Source organism: Euprymna scolopes, chromosome 2 (assembly GCF_053919585.1).
Source record: "Euprymna scolopes isolate OS-2025 chromosome 2, ASM5391958v1, whole genome shotgun sequence".
NCBI classification, from domain to species: Eukaryota; Metazoa; Mollusca; class Cephalopoda; order Sepiida; family Sepiolidae; genus Euprymna; species Euprymna scolopes.
Genome location: NC_136483.1, coordinates 198481695 through 198499992, shown reverse-complemented (window position 1 = coordinate 198499992; position 18298 = coordinate 198481695). Strand labels below are relative to the sequence as shown.

General features: G+C 35.0%; 1 protein-coding gene across 1 annotated transcript in view; it reads left to right on the top strand.

Annotated features, from left to right (window-relative positions):
- Positions 1–18298, top strand: part of LOC145241318 (uncharacterized) — a 151393-nt gene that overhangs the window by 34919 nt on the left and 98176 nt on the right. The window contains exons 6-11 of the mRNA XM_080104136.1: positions 2–203; positions 5085–5334; positions 6808–6973; positions 7971–8297; positions 8627–9154; positions 13455–13753. Coding sequence (XP_079960262.1) covers positions 2–203; positions 5085–5334; positions 6808–6973; positions 7971–8297; positions 8627–9154; positions 13455–13753 — 1772 coding nt within the window. The remainder of the gene's footprint in view (position 1; positions 204–5084; positions 5335–6807; positions 6974–7970; positions 8298–8626; positions 9155–13454; positions 13754–18298) is intronic.

The following is an 18298-nucleotide window of genomic DNA, read 5'->3' as shown; positions in this document are numbered from 1 at the left end:
GTTCGTCAAATCTCTTCCATTGATGAGGAGCGAGTATAAATGTTTGCAGATCATGGATGTCAGCTTGAAAATTCTTCGTAGTTCAACATGTTCAGAAGAACACGTGTTCAGACCATTCTCTTCTGGAAATAATGGTGCCACATCAAATAATCTCCAGAAGTTGACCTTTGACAAGGCGAAGAAAGCTGGACAGATTAATAATGGTGAGTTTTGTTATCTAAAATTTGTTTTCAGGGTGGAATGATAAAGTTCTCACCTTAAAAAAAAAAAAAAAGCTACTGTTTTATTTTAAAACTTTTATTGAAAAAATCAATTCAGGTAACTTGATTATGTAGGAGAGCTGACATCTATTTAATGTAGCCGCCTTCAGCCTCAATCACTGTCACGATATGGGTCTGGAATTGGGAGCATACCTTTTCCATAAGCCCCTACGAGAGCTCGGCGAATTCTCAGTGGATGGAGGCAATTAGGGTGGCTTTGGTGTTGTGGGAGGTCATGTTGGTGATGCACTCGATGTATGACCAAACAAAGTAGTCTGGTGGGTTCAGGTTGGAGGAAGAGGGAGGATAGTGAGGGAAGGGTACAAAGTCGTAGCACTTTAGGGTCTGCCAGCAGCCACCTGATTTCACCAGGAGATTACCACAATCTTCAACACATCCAGGTACACTTTGATGTTGATTTTCAAGCCAACTTCAAAGATGTGAGGTGGCATGATGTGACCCTCACTAAGAACCACACGTGGCTGGAAACTTTGTTTTCATCACTCTGGGCACATCCCTGCTATTTGTGGCAATCCAGCGATGCATTTTGAGGGTGCTGGCAATGGTCCTGTTGTGATAACTTGGATCGGTAGAGAGCATGAGTTGTACAGCGACACATCTCCGATCTCACTCGTTAAGCATTGTGTCATTTTCAGACATGACAGAAGACTCTTATCGCTCTTGGGATTTGCACATAACTGCCCACCTAGTAGATAGTCTGTAACAAAAAATAAAAGCCAGTTTTCACCAAACGGAAATGGAATCATGTCGTCTTTTCTAGAGCGACAATTTTATCGTTTCATTCTATATTTCAATGAATTGATAATTTGAATTCATTTTTCTGTTCAAATGTAATTTAATTAGTCCAACCCTTTCTTCTCTGCATTCTTTTTCTTACATGTTATTCGTCTCAGTCTCTTTTATAAGTTTTATTATTATGACATGTTCTTCAGAATTGTCTGATTTATTTTCTGCTTCCTTTGTTCCAGCTCGTTTGACCCGCTAGTCTTTGCATCAATGTGCTGTTCAGATACTCTATTGTAATACATCCTTCTATCTTTCTATCCCAAAAGCTTCTACCAAGAAGTGTAGGCTTGCAGAACTCGCTTCCTCCTGCCTTTTCAAGAAAATAGGCATCTCTTGTTTTTGAATTAATCATCTTTTTTTCGTTTTTAGCTCCTTACGTCAAGTGCTTTCATGCCTTGTCTGGAGCGATATCCTCACACACACACACACACACACACACACACACACACACACACACACACACACACACACACACACACACACACACACACACACACACAGAACTTAAATGCCTACTAAACACTGTACTCGAGTGCCTAACTCTGTACAGGGTTTGTCAGGACAACAAATAAACACTGATTAAATATTCAAAATCACATAGTATTTGCGGCCCAAATAAGATCTGTTTGATATGTTTAACCTACATTAGTTTTTTTCAATGAATGGTGCATCTTATCCAAGTGATTTTACATGACAAAAAACGATGTCATGAATATGAGTACACCCGGGTTCTTCCTCCTTACAGCAGTATGATTGGCTGGTTAAGCCATAGATACAGACTGGTGGAGCTGCCTAGGAAAGACTTTATAAGTTACACCTCAAGCCTCATACTCAGGAATACCAGTGTCGACCATAAACATTCATTCATTAAAGCAACTCACTTTATCATAACTCAAAACTGTAGCAAAGATCACTCCACCACTTCAAACGAATATACCCCTTTCATGAGACATAAAAAATTGAATATACTTAAAGAATAAAACTCACACTATACATAAATGGCAATGTCTGTATGTGTGTTTTCTATATAGGGGTGTACTTTGTCTTTCAAGACTGAATGCAGGCATCGCATAGGGACTCAACCTATCTTAAAATTTCACGTATATTCTATTTGGATTAAATTTAAATCCATGTATAAAATTTTTCAAGGAAGAAATTTGAAATGGTCCCAAATTTCTGCGTGCCATGTTTTTTAAATTTATTTTTTGATTGTTGCATTTTCGCCCCAAACAAAGCAAAGTGCCACTTTGATGTAGGGGCTACTATCTGGGGTATAATTTGCAGAGATACTATATAGAGAGTTGAGCAGCAAGATGCCTGTTTACATTACACTTGAACTTCTGCATGTCAGTACAGTCAGAGAAACAAGAACCCGGAAGGGAATTCCAAAGTCTAGCAATCCTAGGGAAGAAACTATTAGAGTAGAAATCTTTCTTACATCTAGGGATTTTTACTGTGCAGAGGTGGGATTTTGCTGCTTGTCAGGTTTGTCCGGGTATTTACGTCGAGGGGGTACAAGGACATAGTTCGTCAGAGCACCTACCATTAAAATACTTGTAAAACATATAGAGAGATGCAATTTCGTCGATGGACAAAGGTTAAAACTGAGCTAATAATGCAAGACCTATTAGGTTAGCGACTCTCTTTTGAACCCTGTCTAAGAATGAGAGACTAGTAGTAGATGCATCAGTACAAACGTGGCAACAATATGCCATACATGGGCAAATGGTGGCCTTATATCTCAGGCATAAGTAACTTTTTAGCATGGTAAAAAGAGTCCACCTTCTTTGCAGTAGCTTGGTAATACCCTCGATGTATCTGTTCCAGCTCATGTTCCCTGTTAATATTAAGCTGAGGAGTTTAAAGGAAGTACTTTCAGATAATGTATCATTAGATTAAAAGAATTACAGAAGCGGTACTGTTTTTGAAACTTTAAATATATTTTATGTTAATTAAACGACATCATATGCAAAAAATTCTCAGGGGAATAAAAGTGGTTCCATATTTCTACATGATCCTCAATATGTCGAATCTCTATGAGCTTGCTTACAAAATACTGTAATTCCTCATATGCATATATTAATATCAGATTTTGATGAAATTTAAACTATATCAGATTTTGATGAAATTTAAACTACATGTATCCAAAAAGTCATTGAAGGGTTTTGAACTTAAATAGATTCTTTTGTTTTGATGATATTTTTCTGTAATTTTAACACAATCTAAGACATTGGCAAGTTTTAAAAATTAAAGGCAAAATTAAAAAAAATCTTTATTTATGAAAAATAATGTCTTTTAAATGTTGCCCATTTTCAGCTTCGCATATTTGTGCTCTTTCCAAAACATTATTTATGACAGATTGCAGAATCTCTGGATTGCGATTTAACTCCTTTATTTCATTCCTGATGTTTTCCTTCAATTCTTTCAGGGCTTGGAGGTTGTTAACATAAACTCTTTCTTTAAGTTATCCCCACAAGAAAAAATCAGGGATAGTCAAGTATGGGGGAACGTGGTGGTCATGTGACATTGCCATAGTAAGAGATAATGTCGCCAAAGCATTGCCTGATTTTGGTAAAACAACTTCACAAGTTGCGTACGTTATTCAATGTTATACTTAATTATAATTAATTTCCAAATTATCATCGGTAAAATGTCTGAAATAGAGAAAAAAATAATCATTAATGGTAAAAAGACAAAGATTTTCAACCTTTCAGTGACTTTTTGGACACTGTACATAAAACGCTTTTTGAATTGTAAGCCTTTTAGTTTTAGAAGAGAAATTTTCAAAACAAAATGGCCGTATCAATCCAGAGAAGCTTGTAGTTAAAGACGCCGTGTTTCTGATAGGTAACCAATCCAGAGAAGTTTTGAATTTTAAAAGCTTGCAGACGAAGATGAACAACAAAGTTTCTTCCTGTGTGAAAACAAAAAAGTTATGTGCAGGGATTTTAAAATTTACTATATTTTATAGAGTGATTCCAGTTTCTGATTGGTTGGTTGGTTGGTTGGTTGGTTGATAGCAGAGCCTGGTTCCATCTGATTGTTCAGTTCTTATCACCCTGTCTATAAATATGACCTTCCAGTTTTTTGTAACCTCATAGCATACCAAAAATATTGCAACAACACTAATTCAGAGAGTTTTCAATTTTTCAGTGTTTTTCCGATTATATTAGGGGGTGAAATGGGAGGCAGTGCTATGGTGTTATGAGAATAGTGGAAAATCACTTCCATTGTCTTCCTCAGAAAATTTTATACACATGATTTAAATTTCATTCAAATATATTTGAAAATTTAAGAGGGGTTCTTCTTAAATAGAGATTTTGGATCTGTTCTATCGTTTTTCTTTGCAAATTTGTCATTAATAAATCCCGAGCAACATCGCATCTTTTTTTTTTATTATTATTTAGATTATTTGGACTACTATTTTCCTCTTCAGTGTTTTTTTTACAGCGTTTCGGTTGATGTAACCTCCAACCTTCTTCAGGTGTACTTCTCAAATTCAAGAATTTTTCTGTCAAACTTGGGAATCTGCGTGGAATTTCAAACAAAACCCTTTATTTAATCCATTGGAGTAGTATGCTCTCGTTCTGTCAACCATGACTGGATAGAAGTTGTAAGAAATTCGGTAGTTTCATAATTTCCGCTTCCCTTATTTTTGTCCTTTAGTTCTCACATTCTATGATTGCTGTTGCTGACAAAGGAGAAGAATTGCTGTTTTCTATCATTGGTTTGTTTTTAACCTTCGAGTAGTATTTTGTAGCTCCATTATCCATCAAGTGGCTTCATGCCTGGTTTGGAGCGATTTTCATAAAAAGTTTTAATAAAAATTATATTTTGAATATTGCCTGCACTAAATATTAGACTTTTGACATAAAAACTTCAAAAACAAAAACAAAATGATTTACTTTTTAATATTTTCATTCTTTAATTGACTCATCGATATCAATTATCGATTAAACCTAAAAAATAAACAAAAAGATAAAACAATGTTCTTTTTCTTTATGCTTTGATTGTCAGATGAAATCGATCGTCGAACGAGTTTGTTGTTTGAACATCAATTCGATATCGACAGCCGCCAACAAAGTGGAAGCAAGATTGAAGAGCAACTTCGTGGACTTTGTCGGGAGGATGATGTCCGTCCTGAGTTGCCGGAAATGATGGATCGATTAGCTGCCAGTATGATGGTGTTGGATGCCGGCGCCTTCACTGGACTCTACAACAAGATCACCCAGCCGAATTTCTGTCAAAAACATCCACAAGTACTCAAGTAAGTAACAGCGTCTTATCAAATTGGATACATGATACATTGACTTGTGCATTTTAGCTTCCAGAGAGGTCGGTTTCTTTTATTTACTTGACCAGGATTTCATTTGATGTCCTGCTTTTCTTTTCAAACTTTGAGTAGAGCTAACAAAACAGCAGAATGTCCTTTTGAGTTACAGTTTCTTTTTTGATCTTTCGTTGTTACGAATGATGGAGACTTAAGGACCAGGATTTAGAGTTTCTAAAATTAAACTAGAATTATCTAAATATTAATCAGAAGTGACTTTTCCTGGGTACACACTAGCATGATTGGCAAAACTTCAACTTTACAGAAAGCAGAAGTAAAAATAATCATATAATTCACAATCCTTTCTGCATTCCAATCATATCTGGTACAAATAAATTTCATCGGTGCCTGACTTGTCCACCAATTTTCTGTTATCAATGTCCAACAGATTTATTTTGTTTTATCCTCATTCAATTATATGTTCCAAACGTGTGAAACCACTTCAAGGCAACATCTATTGATGAGACGATCACCAAAGTGTCCCCACACCAAAAGATTGATAGTGTATTGCACGTGTTACACGATCAAAATGTGGCATTCTTGACCATTACTGGTTTGAAGATGATTAGTCTTGATCAATACTGAATGCTAACTAGTTGTCGGTAAGAATTTATTTGGAAAATAAAAAAACTGTTGTGATGGATGAACAGTGGAATGAACTGGATAAGCGACAAGTAATACGGTACATGATGCATGTCCAGAATCATTACACTGGACTTAATTTTGGACTCCATTTTCTCTAAAGAACTATTTTCACCTTTCAGATTATCTTGAAAGAATTTTCATGCAAGCTGTTTGTTTTTATATTAGTTTTTTTACATATCCAATATTTTTTCATTTTTTTTATTTGGCAATTTATGACTACAATAAATTGCGGTTTCACTTAATGCCATAAGTAGCAAATTCTAGCATTGCTACAAATATAATTTGCTGATTTCTTTATGTCCTCTGATGAGAAGAATAGCAAGAATAGCATTCTTTGAAACTCCATGGAATAAGGACTTTGTAAATTGTTTTTTGGAGTATTCAGTCGAACAATAAATTTTGATTGTAAAGTTAAACGTACAGTTTTAATTTTCTTTCTCTTATATATATATATATATATATATATATATATATATATATATATATATATATATATATATATATATATATATATGCGTGTGTGTGTGTGTGTTCTTGATAAGCTGTGTGATGGCAACATCGGCTATATGTGCAACGAACCAAGTGTAGGACACTATTGGAAAACATAGACACTCGTATATATTAAAACGTTTCATAATAATAAAAATTTTTCTAAAAGAAAATAGTTCTCAATAAATATGTTTTAAAATTAATCGTCATGATTGTGTTGGTTCCTTTTCTTTCTAAAGGACATTAAATAAATCTTTTCTTTCTCTGTTTCTACAGACAACGTTTTCTGGACGCCATTCCAATGGTTGGAACTGTCGCTTCTGTGAAAGCAATGGAAGAATTTATCTCAAAGAAATACGTCACCGGAAATGACGTTGATCTGTGGCTCATGTCTTTGTCTTTCATGCGTCGTCCATCCAGAGAAATGATCGCAGCTGTCACGGTGAGTAGCACAGTTAGAAAATCTGGGTCGAAACGTGTCGTTCATTCGACTCTCATCCCCACATACGCTTTATAAGTAGGGAAGCGAGGGTCAGAAATTTTAGGCTGGAGTTGGTTTTATTTGGATTCTTCGGACTACTGTTCTCATCTTGAGATCTATTTTCACAACGTTTCAACCGATGTAACCTCCGCCCTTCTTAGGGAAACTTGTCGAACTGTGGAGTATTCCTATCAAACTCAGAAATCTTTCTGTCAAACCCAGGAATCGGCCCTGAATTTCGAACGACCCCTTTATTCAATCCACTAGTAACATGTTCTCATCCTGTCAGTAATAAATGGGTAGAAGTCTTTAATACTTGACAATTATTCTTTTGAGTGTCACCCAGACTGAGAATTGAACCTTCAACCTCTAGAAGATCATAACTTTCAATTGAATTTTACCAAGTATTTTATCCACTATGCCACAGGTCCTCAAGAAACAGAAAGATTCCCAAGTTCGACAAGATACACATGAAGAAGGTCGGAGGTTACATTGATTGAAACGTTGTGGAAATAACATTCAAGATGAGAATAGTAATCTAAACACGAATGATCAATCCTCATCTCAAAAATTCAAAAACAGAATTTGAGTTGCATAAAAAAAATGACTGTACTGCTGTCTATAAGTTAAAAAAAAGAGTTTAAGTGTAAAATATTCTTCTTGCTTTTGACTGGCAAACACTCCTTCATAATTGTCTGCTTAATGCTTCCCTATCTTTTTTTTTTTTTCTTTTCTTTAATCTGCGTTACAAATCCAAAGTTATAGTAATACACGCATTTTTTAATGTGTGCAAGGGAGGTAAATCTCACTTTTAAATCATGAATTATCTCCCTTGTATTTAATCCCATCGCAAGTCATCATCGCAGAATGCGACATTGTAGTTTTGTTATAAAACTTTATTTTGCTTTTCGACTTCATTTATCATACCTCTTCTTTTTTTCTTTCTTCTTTTCGACAGCCACTTTTAGATGCACTCAACTTGACCGGAAATGCGATGCTTACTGTCTCATCCATGGCCAGCAGTTATTGCAGGACACGACCAAACTGCGGAAACGATGTTGAAATCTCTGCCCTCATCAACAAACTGTTGAAATCCGTTAACGATTGCAACCCACAGAATGGTGATGCTAGTAAAATTGTCATAGCTCTTCGAGCTCTTGGTAACATTGGTCATTCTAAAGACGCCGTCTCTCGTCTTTCGCGCTGTTTTGCAAACAAAGATATCCCTGCAGAGATCCGAGTGGCTGCCATAGACGCATTTCGCCGAATCCCATGCGAGGCTGAGGTATGTAGAACGGGCGTATTTAAGAGATGTTCATTGTTTATTTAAGTGTAGAAAAACAATGGACCAACTTATGGACGGAAAAGAACACTATTAGAGATAAGATAACATTTAAAATTTAAATGTGACAGACGGACCGAACGACACAACTGCTTATAGAGATGTTTGTATACTTGTTCAATTATTATTATTATTATTATTATTATTATTATTATTATTATTATTATTATTATTATTATTATTATTATCCAACCAAATACGTTCGTTTACATAAGAAATTAAAATGCAATTTCTTTAATAAGTAAATCTGTTTCCTTTGTATTTTCTTGTAGCACACCGATTTGATGGGGTTATTCCGTGATGAATCTGAAGATTCTGAATTACGTATTAATGCTTACATTGGTCTTATGAAATGTCCAAGCAAAGATATTCTATCCGAAGTGCGCCAAGTGTTAGAAAAGGAAAAGTCCAATCAAGTTGGATCTTTTGTCTGGTCTCATCTGACAAACTTGATGGAAACCTCAGATCCACATATGCAGGATATCCGCAACATTGTCCAAGATGAAGAACTCAAGAAACAATTCAACTTGGACATAAGGAAATTCTCCAGGAATTACGAAGGATCATTCTTCTTTGATTCAATCAACACTGGTGCTAAAGTCGATAGCAATGTCATCTTTTCGCAGAAATCTTTCATTCCAAGATCGGCTAACTTAAACCTTACCATTGATTTATTTGGTCATGCCATCAACTTCCTAGAATTTGGCGGTAGAGTCCAAGGATTGGAACGGATGTTAGAGCAACGGTATACATATACAAGGCGGCTGAAGGAAAAAGTCAAGCTGATGATGGGTGACAATGTGAGTAACGCACACACACACACACACACACACACACACGCACACGCACACACACACAAACACACGCGCGAGCGCGCACACACACACACACACACACGCGCACACACACGCGCACACACACACACACACACACACACACACACACACACACACACACACACACACACATATACTAGCAGATGTACACGGCGTTGCCCGGTATTAAACGTAACATTAAATTCCTCTAAAAAATGAAGTAAAAAATCGGAAAGAAACTGAGACATGTGCATGTGAGTATTAGGTTTTTTTTTCTAAACAGTTCATTTTTTGTAATTAAAAATATATTCAAGCTGAGATCGAAACCAAAACTTAAAGACAGTGAGTCAAGTGTGATAACCACGAGGCCAGCTTGACACGATTTTAAAAAGCGTTTTCAAATCTACTTATTCTTAAGACAAGCAATCAGTCATGTGAACGATTTACGCATGTACATTCGTGAAACAGTTGACAAACAGATAAAAATCCGACGATCCCCACATACCAACCAATTTTGATTCTTTAGCAGCCCTCTTTCCGGATGAAAACCGATTAAAAAGTCTTTCACATGTCTGAATTCCATATATATCAAATTTGATGTCTGTAGATAAAAAATTCGTTGAGTATGTAGGTTGAGAAGTGACCTTGCACACACACACACACACACATTCTCACTTTTATAGATATACTAGAAGATATACCCAGCATTGTCCGGTCGTAAAATATACAAAAAATATATTTTTAACCAATGCAGATTTATTATTTATTAAAACAGAAATACCATAGGCATTAAACGTAACGTTAAATTTCTTAAAAAAAATGAAGTAAAAACACCGGAAAGAAACTGAGACATGTGCATGCAAGTATTATGTTTTTTTCTAAACCGTTCACTTCTTCTAAGAAGAAAAAATAAAAAAATATTCAAGGTGAGATCGAAACAAAAACCTAAATAGTGAGTCAAGTACGATTACTATTCGGCCAGCGTGACACACTCTTTAAAAAGTGTTTTCAAACCAACTTATACTTAATATAAATAAACTGTAATGTGAGCCATTAATGCATGGGCAATCATGAAACAACAAACAGATAAAAATCCAACAACTCTCACATACTAATTTTTCAATTTTGACCCCTTAGCAACCTTTTTTCAGGATGAAAATCGATTAAAACGTTTTCCACATATCTGAATACCCTATATTCCAAATTTCATATCAGTAGATCAAAATTGTTGAGTATATAGGTTGAGAAGTATTCTTACACACATTCTAACTTTTATATATATATATATATATATATATATATATATATATAAAATTTTCTTTAAGTATATATATATATATATATATATATATATATATATATATATACTTAAAGAAAATTTTTTACCTTTATTTTTGTATTTTTTCACTGCACTTTATATGTACTTTTGTATTTTTACATGTTTTCTCCCTTAAGTATTCCCCCTCTCCTATATATGTCCCCATTTATCCTATCTTTTTCTCTATATATTATTAACATCCCTCTTGCTTCTATATATATATATATATATATATATATATATATATATATATATATATATATATATATATACACACACTTTATCTCTATTTAATTTTTAAACTAATGTCCTTATAATAGCTTTTTCATGGATACATAAACCGGGCTTTTCTCCTCTACGGATGATAAGCATGAGGCTTCGAAATGCCATGACCTAAAGAGGTTATTTCACCTTTTTCTTATTGATATGATGACGGAATAAAGTTTTATTTTAATTTAACTGAATTATCATGCTATATTTCTTCTATTAATTGCTCCACTTATCCGGGTAGAGCTTCTGGTATCTTGATAAGTTTTCGGTATAAATATGTTCCTATATAAATGTATATGCTAATTAACATATCACAGAATAGTTCTTAAAATAATATTATGCTTTTTATTATTTTAATTAATTAATTAATTAATTTATTAATTTACATTTAATTACTGTTAAGTTTAAGGTTTCTTTTTTTCTCACCGTTATATAGTTGCATCCCGCTTGTAAGTGTGAATTTTCTAGCAGAAAGTCAGCTTATGCAAGTATTAAGTCTGAGATATGTCAAATTTAATTAGTATTCCTCAGAATTTAATTTTTAATTTTAATTTTCTGTTTCTCAGTTGATGATTTATTGCTTTTGAAACGGTAATCATTACAATATTGTTTCATTCGCGACTAACAATTCTGCAAAATTATTTCTTTGCTGCATTTTTAGTCACATGATTCATACAACCGACAAATTCTGTCATTTTCTTTCTAGAAATATATAAGATATATATATTTAAATATTAATATATAATATATTTAAATATTGATAAACTGTATATATATATATATATATATATATATATATATATAATATATATAACTACTATAACTATATATATATAATATATATAACTACTTAATTTACATAAAATTAATATATGAAAGCATAAATTTATGCGTAAACTTGAAGTATTTACTTCAAAAGTGCTCAATACGTATGTAGAGCTAGTTAGTAAGTTATATATTTTATAACTTACTATATACACACACACACACACACACACACACACACACACACACACACACACACACACACATATATATATATTCACACACACCTTTATTTATATTTAAATAAACATTTTTTTAAATAAATAATTTTTATTTAAATATAAGGTGTCCAAAAAGAAGCTGATGGACACCACATTGTAATTCCACCAAAAGTACCACTCTATGATAAATATTCACTCCTCGGTGGTGTATCTGAATATAAATAAAAGTATATATATACTAGCAGCGGTGCCCGGCGTTGCTCGGGTGTTTGGAGGTGTATGCTGTGCAAAAAAAGCAAAAAAACAAAAAAAGTGGTTAATTTTTTAAAACTTTGACCCCTATTATGACCCCTTAAATTTATTGTTTCGGGCTCAAATCACTTTATTAAGTTAGATCCAGGTTCAAGGAACCTATATCTAAAATTTCAAATGTCTAGACCCAAAATTGTCGGAGGAGTTTGGTAGAGTTCTTAAAGGTCAAATCGTTGAAATTTGACCCCTTAATAGCCAAATTTCTGGCTGACACCCGTCACATCGATTTTCCCAAATCTCAGTACCCGGTATTTCAAATTTCGAGTCTATAGACTAAAAATTGACAGAGTTATTGCGTAGGGAAATGTACACAGACAGACAGACACACAGACACACAGACAGACAGACAGACAGACAGACACGTTCACTTTTATATATATATATATATATATATATATATATGTATATAAAAGGTGCATTACTGCAGTTTCACAGTATCATCTATCACAACAACTGGGCTCCATCGAAAAATAAAATAAACAAATAAATATACTGCAATATCACTTGAGATATCTTTAAATTATCCCCCTCCACCTCCTTCCCCTTCTTCTCCTTGCAACATAAATATTAAAAACAAAATTGTTTATGTTTTCTGTCTTGAGAATGTACATCATCGACTGCAAAATCTAGTTGAAGATTATCTCTTCTCTATATCACATTTGTATTGATTGGACTATTGTTCTCATTTTGAGTGTTATTTGGGCAACGATTCAGTCAGGTTCCTCATACATGTTTGTTGTTTGAAAAAGAAAAGAGAAAAGGGAGATAATCCCCCGTCGATATTTATCAGAATTTGACATCCAATTTTTTTTCAACAATACAAAACCATAACCATAAAATATAGATTAACTTAAATAATAAGAAAATATCTACGGAGCTAGTAACTTTTCTCTTTTCTTTTCCAAACAAAAACCAACATGCCTGAAGATGGGCGAAGGTTAATCCGACCGATAGGTTGCACAAATAACACTCAAGATGAAAACAATAGTCCGATCAATACAAGTAATGTAAACAATTAGCCCTCATCTAAAAAATGTCAGAATTTTAATATTTCTTCTTTAATGCCTATTTTTCACAAAAGAGACATTGGTAGTCTTTCCCTACTCTATTGTTATTTTCATAAGAGGTATTTGACTGAGCTCTAATCTCTGATTCACCCCTGTAAAACATTTACGCCGAAAACCCGTCTAGCTACAACCACAGTAAAGAATTGTGCTTTCTTTCACTGTGCAACGAGACTTGTCATGTCTCATGCGATACATTTGGCAAATAATAATGATAAAAACGGAATAAAATAAGACAAAATTTAAAATGAAATCCTTGATTAAAATAATGTTATGATAAATTAAAAAAAAAAATACTGGATTCTACTTTTTTTTTCTGCGTTTGTTGTTTTCAGAAATTTGGAGAAACTGATGAGTTCAGAGCCTCCACATATTTGCGAGTATTTGGAAACGAGATCCGATATTGGAACACAACAGACTACAGCAAAATTAAAAACCCGATAATCAATCTGCTCACGAATCACAGACTCGAATTAGACAAGACAATGTCGTTTGGTTCCGATGGCATAGTAATTCCAACCTGTATTGGTCTACCCCTCAACTTGTCCCTCACCGCTACAGGAAGCGTCCATTTCAACAGAAGTCGAGACTCAATCAAAAACAAAGAAATGTACCAAATCAAACTCACTCCAAGGTGAGTGTTGCAGCTTTTAAATCATTTTTAAAATATAATCTCTATTCTTACATAAAAGTCATTTTGTTTGTGTGTGTGTGTGTGTGTGTGTGTGAATTTCTTCCTTATAGGTTCCGAAACGACTAAGCCTGTCTTTTGCAAATTTCACACAAAGGTAATTTATATATCTGGCAGTGTTCTTAGATATGTTTTGTACAAAAATTCATCCGATAAATATCGAAAATCGGAAAAAAAAATTCCGATCTTAAAAATTGTCTCTCTTTTCTCATAGATAAAAGTGGATTTTTACGTTACACCGGTTAAGGGAAATAATAAAATTATTTTCCTTAGCCGATGTAACGTAAAATATTTCCCCTGTAAATATTCTTCTTTTTTACCTATAAGAGAAGAAAGACTATGCTTAAGATCGTCAAGCCCAAATATCAGCTGACATAATATTGTAAACAAACACAGACGGAATTTGATGAACGACATTATTATTATTATTATTATTATTATTATTATTATTATTATTATATCATCAGTATTTTTTATCTGTTTTTGTTTTTTGCAAATTAGTCCACCGGCAAATCATTCCTCATAATACATAATAATCAATAAAGGATTGATTCTATAATAATACCTATGCAATCTGCATGAATTAAAATATCATGTTAAAGCGTATTGTATGACTGGGCAACGCCGGACATCGAGCTAGTATCGGAATAATTCAAATTTGTTTCTGAATGTTTGAGCTAGAAATTGAGTATTCCTATTATATGAATTCTTTGGACTACTGTTCTCATCTTGCTAATGTTGCTAGTATTAGCGTCACTCTTGTTAAGATTTCAGCCCTAGAAGTCTCTACATCGATGATGTCGACGAGATATTTGAACTACTTAACAATCTTTTGTTCCATTTATAATATGTCTTCTGGTATACGTACTGCTTAGCTAGCTGGAATGAACCTTTGTACATTTTCGAACAAGGGTTTTGATCCTTGGTTGCTTGACCTTTTTTTTCTGAATACGGTACGGTTACTTTCCGTCCTAATAGATTCAGTTGTCGTGAGTTGACTGTGCATACACATATGCATACACATGCATGATGGTTGGTAGCCAAAGTGCATTAAGCGATGGGGTAAAACTGTTAAAACTGATGTCGTCAGAGATGAATAGTTCAAATAATTGATTCTCACAACTGTCGGGTCAAAACACCTGCTAGAGAACAGGTTATATATATACAAGCAGGGAAGCACAAGCCAGTTAGTCAAAAAGCAACAATCAACACGAGCACTACTGAACCCGCCCCCTCCTGCTTCCTCCTCCGTCTACCGTTTGGAAGCGCGTACACAAAGCAGAACAATAAAATAATAATTTTGTATTTTTCTAACAAACGAATTGTGCTGTGAGTTTGTTTTCTTGGCTGACGAGAAACTACCGGTGTTCAACCCGGCTACATCATTTGGTGCCGTGACCAGGATTAAGATTTTTTTCCATACTTACTCGTCATCAATATATATCTATATATATATATTTTTTTACACAGTGATCACCACTTATCAAGGCCCGGAAGCCACTCAGGGATAAGGGTTATTGCAAGTACATTATGTTAGTGTGGAGATTTGATGAAGGGGGCGGTTCATTAGGAATTTGTTAACGTTGGACTTGAACACATCCAAGTTGAAGTCCGGTGGGAAGCAGGCAGACGGAACAGAGTTCCACAGGCGTGCAGTTCTAAGAAAGAAGCTTTGTTCATGGAATCTGCGTTTTGATTTAGGCACAGATATAGAGTGGGGGAAATTTTTCACAGTGGATTCAGCTAGATGGGTGTTTTTCGTGAAAGATTGGCGAGGGGGGACCAGAGATTGGAGTTCAGACGAGCACTTGCCATGGAAATAACGATAAAACAAGGATAGTCTCGCAACGTCTCTTCTGTGGGAGAGAGGTTGCAGGGTAGAGAAAAGGGCATCCCCCACTAAGCCACGAAGTCTATTTTGTACTCTGTCAAGGCAGGATAGGCTGTTTTTAGCAGCTCCTGCCCAGATATGGCAACAGTATTCCATCCTTGGACTTGGATTTAAAAAAAAAATCATCACACTCCCTCAAGCGAGAAGTGGTAATAGTTTATCGACTGGAGAATGTCGACTGGTTCGTGTTCCGTTATTTTTTATCTTATTTTTTATTATTATACCCAACACTCCTGGGGATAGCTGATTTTTCCCAATATTCCGGCCTTTTGTCACATCTTAAGAACTGTTCTGAACCAGCTACCTCATAAGGAAGAAGGTTCATGGGAGTATGAAATTCAAAAGCTGTCCCTAATCGCATGTATATTCCTGTCAGGAGAGATGATGATGTTAGGTTTTTGTAGTTCTTCCAGGAAAATGTCAACGTCCTTCAACATAGAGCATCTAGTCTCCCTAAATAGTCACCCATCTGGTACTGACCAGGCTCAACATCGTTTAACTTTGGTGATTTAACTCTGTATCACGTCTTACGGTAGTAAGAATCAAATAAATGCTACAAAGGTAATCAAATAAATGCTACAAAGGTAATCAAATAAATGCTACAAAGGTAATCAAATAAATGCTACAAAGGTAATCAAATAAATGCTACAAAGCCTTCAGTTCAATTTCAATTTCTACTCGACTTCTACTTCTAATCTCAACCAAAATATATAAACAAATGATGTATATTATTAAAGATGATGACTCATTATCAGATGTTTTTCTTCGCATCCTGCAGAATCTGGTCTATCACATCGAAACTGTCTCCAACATCATTTATCTCTCATTACTTTGTTTCAGATTGATCTGCAAGTCCAGGAATATATCTTATCACACCAACTTCTTGGTAGTTTACCTCTTTTTCTGCACCCTTTCCCCATTCTCTCTAGACATACTAGATCAGCAATCAATCTGTTTAAGGGTTCGTATAGGTTTTCCAGGTTCATTTGCAGATATTATATTTGAAATGATTAAATAATTAAATAATAGAAATAAGTACAAATTCTTTCACTGAGTAAAACCATGTGTACTTCTTGTTCAACAATTGCCGTTGTCTCTGTGGTCTTCTTTTCTTTCTTCTTCTCTTCTACCCATGTCGTCGTCTCTCACATTTGCGGGCATTCAGGGGATGCAACCGGGTTCACAATATAAAATAAAATAAAATGAAGAAAAAAACTTGAACACATTCTGCAAATATCACTTGCACTATATATATATATATATATATATATATATATATATATACACACACACGTATGTGTGTGTGTGTGACATCCTTGATCCTCTACACACTAAGGTCCATATCTACTGTTGAGGCTGCATTCGTCAGTCGGTTGATCAGTTCATTTCCCCATCTTTTCTAAGCCACAAAATGCCTTTGACTGTCCAACTTGCAACTCTCCTCAACGTTGTCGTCAACCGTCACAAACCCAAGAATGTTCCCAACTGTTGCTAATCGTCACTAAAGTTTTTCAGAATTCATTGCCACTCCTAAAAGTAACTAACTCTAAATTATACCGACCTTTTTTGTTCCAATCACCGCCACACCTTGATCAACAATCCCACCTCAGCTTCCTTTTGTCTTCCTTGGTGAACAACTTCTTATCCATTGTCTTTCCACCAACCCTATTTCCTATACCTTTGTTTTACCTGATAAACTTATTTCCATTTTTTGTGACACCTTTTCCTCTTCCCTTGTTTCTTCCTAACACCTGGGGTAGAGGGAGTGCCGAAAGTATCACACTGTTTCGAAAAATGATACTTTTCTTTCTTTTGACATTAAATATAGATTTTTAGCCAAGCAAATCACAAGTCTTATATTTGTAACGTGAAATGTTGAGTGTTAAACTATCATGTAGGGTTCAGCTATCAATATACACAGTGGAACGATAAAGTTGTCGCCCTAAAGAAAACAACACTACAGCTTTATTTTAAAAGTTTTATTAAAAAAATCAAATCTCGTAACTTGATTATGTAGTAGAACTGACATCTAATCAATGTAACCGTCTTCAGCCTCAATCACCGCCTTGATACTGGTCCAGAACTGGGAGCATGCCTTTTCCACAAGCGCCGGTAGGAGCTTGGCGAATGCTCTGCAGATGGTGGCTTTGTTGTGGGAAGTCATGTTGGTGATGTTGTCGATGTATAACTAAACGAATTAGTCCAACGGGTTCAGGTCGGGAGAGCGGTGGGTGGGGGCGGGCAGTGAGAGAAGGGTACAAAGTCGTAGAACTCCTTCTGAAGCAAAGCCTGGGTCTCTTTGGATTTGTGAGCTGGTGCCAAGTTCTGCTGCCACACCCAGAGTCTGCCAGCGGTCATCTGATTCCACCCTGGGATCACTAGACTCTTCAGCACATCAACACTTTGGTGTTGACTTTGAAGCTGACTTCAAAGATATGAGGTGGCATGATGTGGCCCTCACTTGAAACCACACCAAAGACCATAACTGTGGCCGAAAACTTTGTTTTTATCACCATGGGCACGTCCCTGTTATTCATAGCAATTCAGCAATGCATTTTGAGGGTGCTGGCAATGGTCCTGTTGTCATAACTTGGATT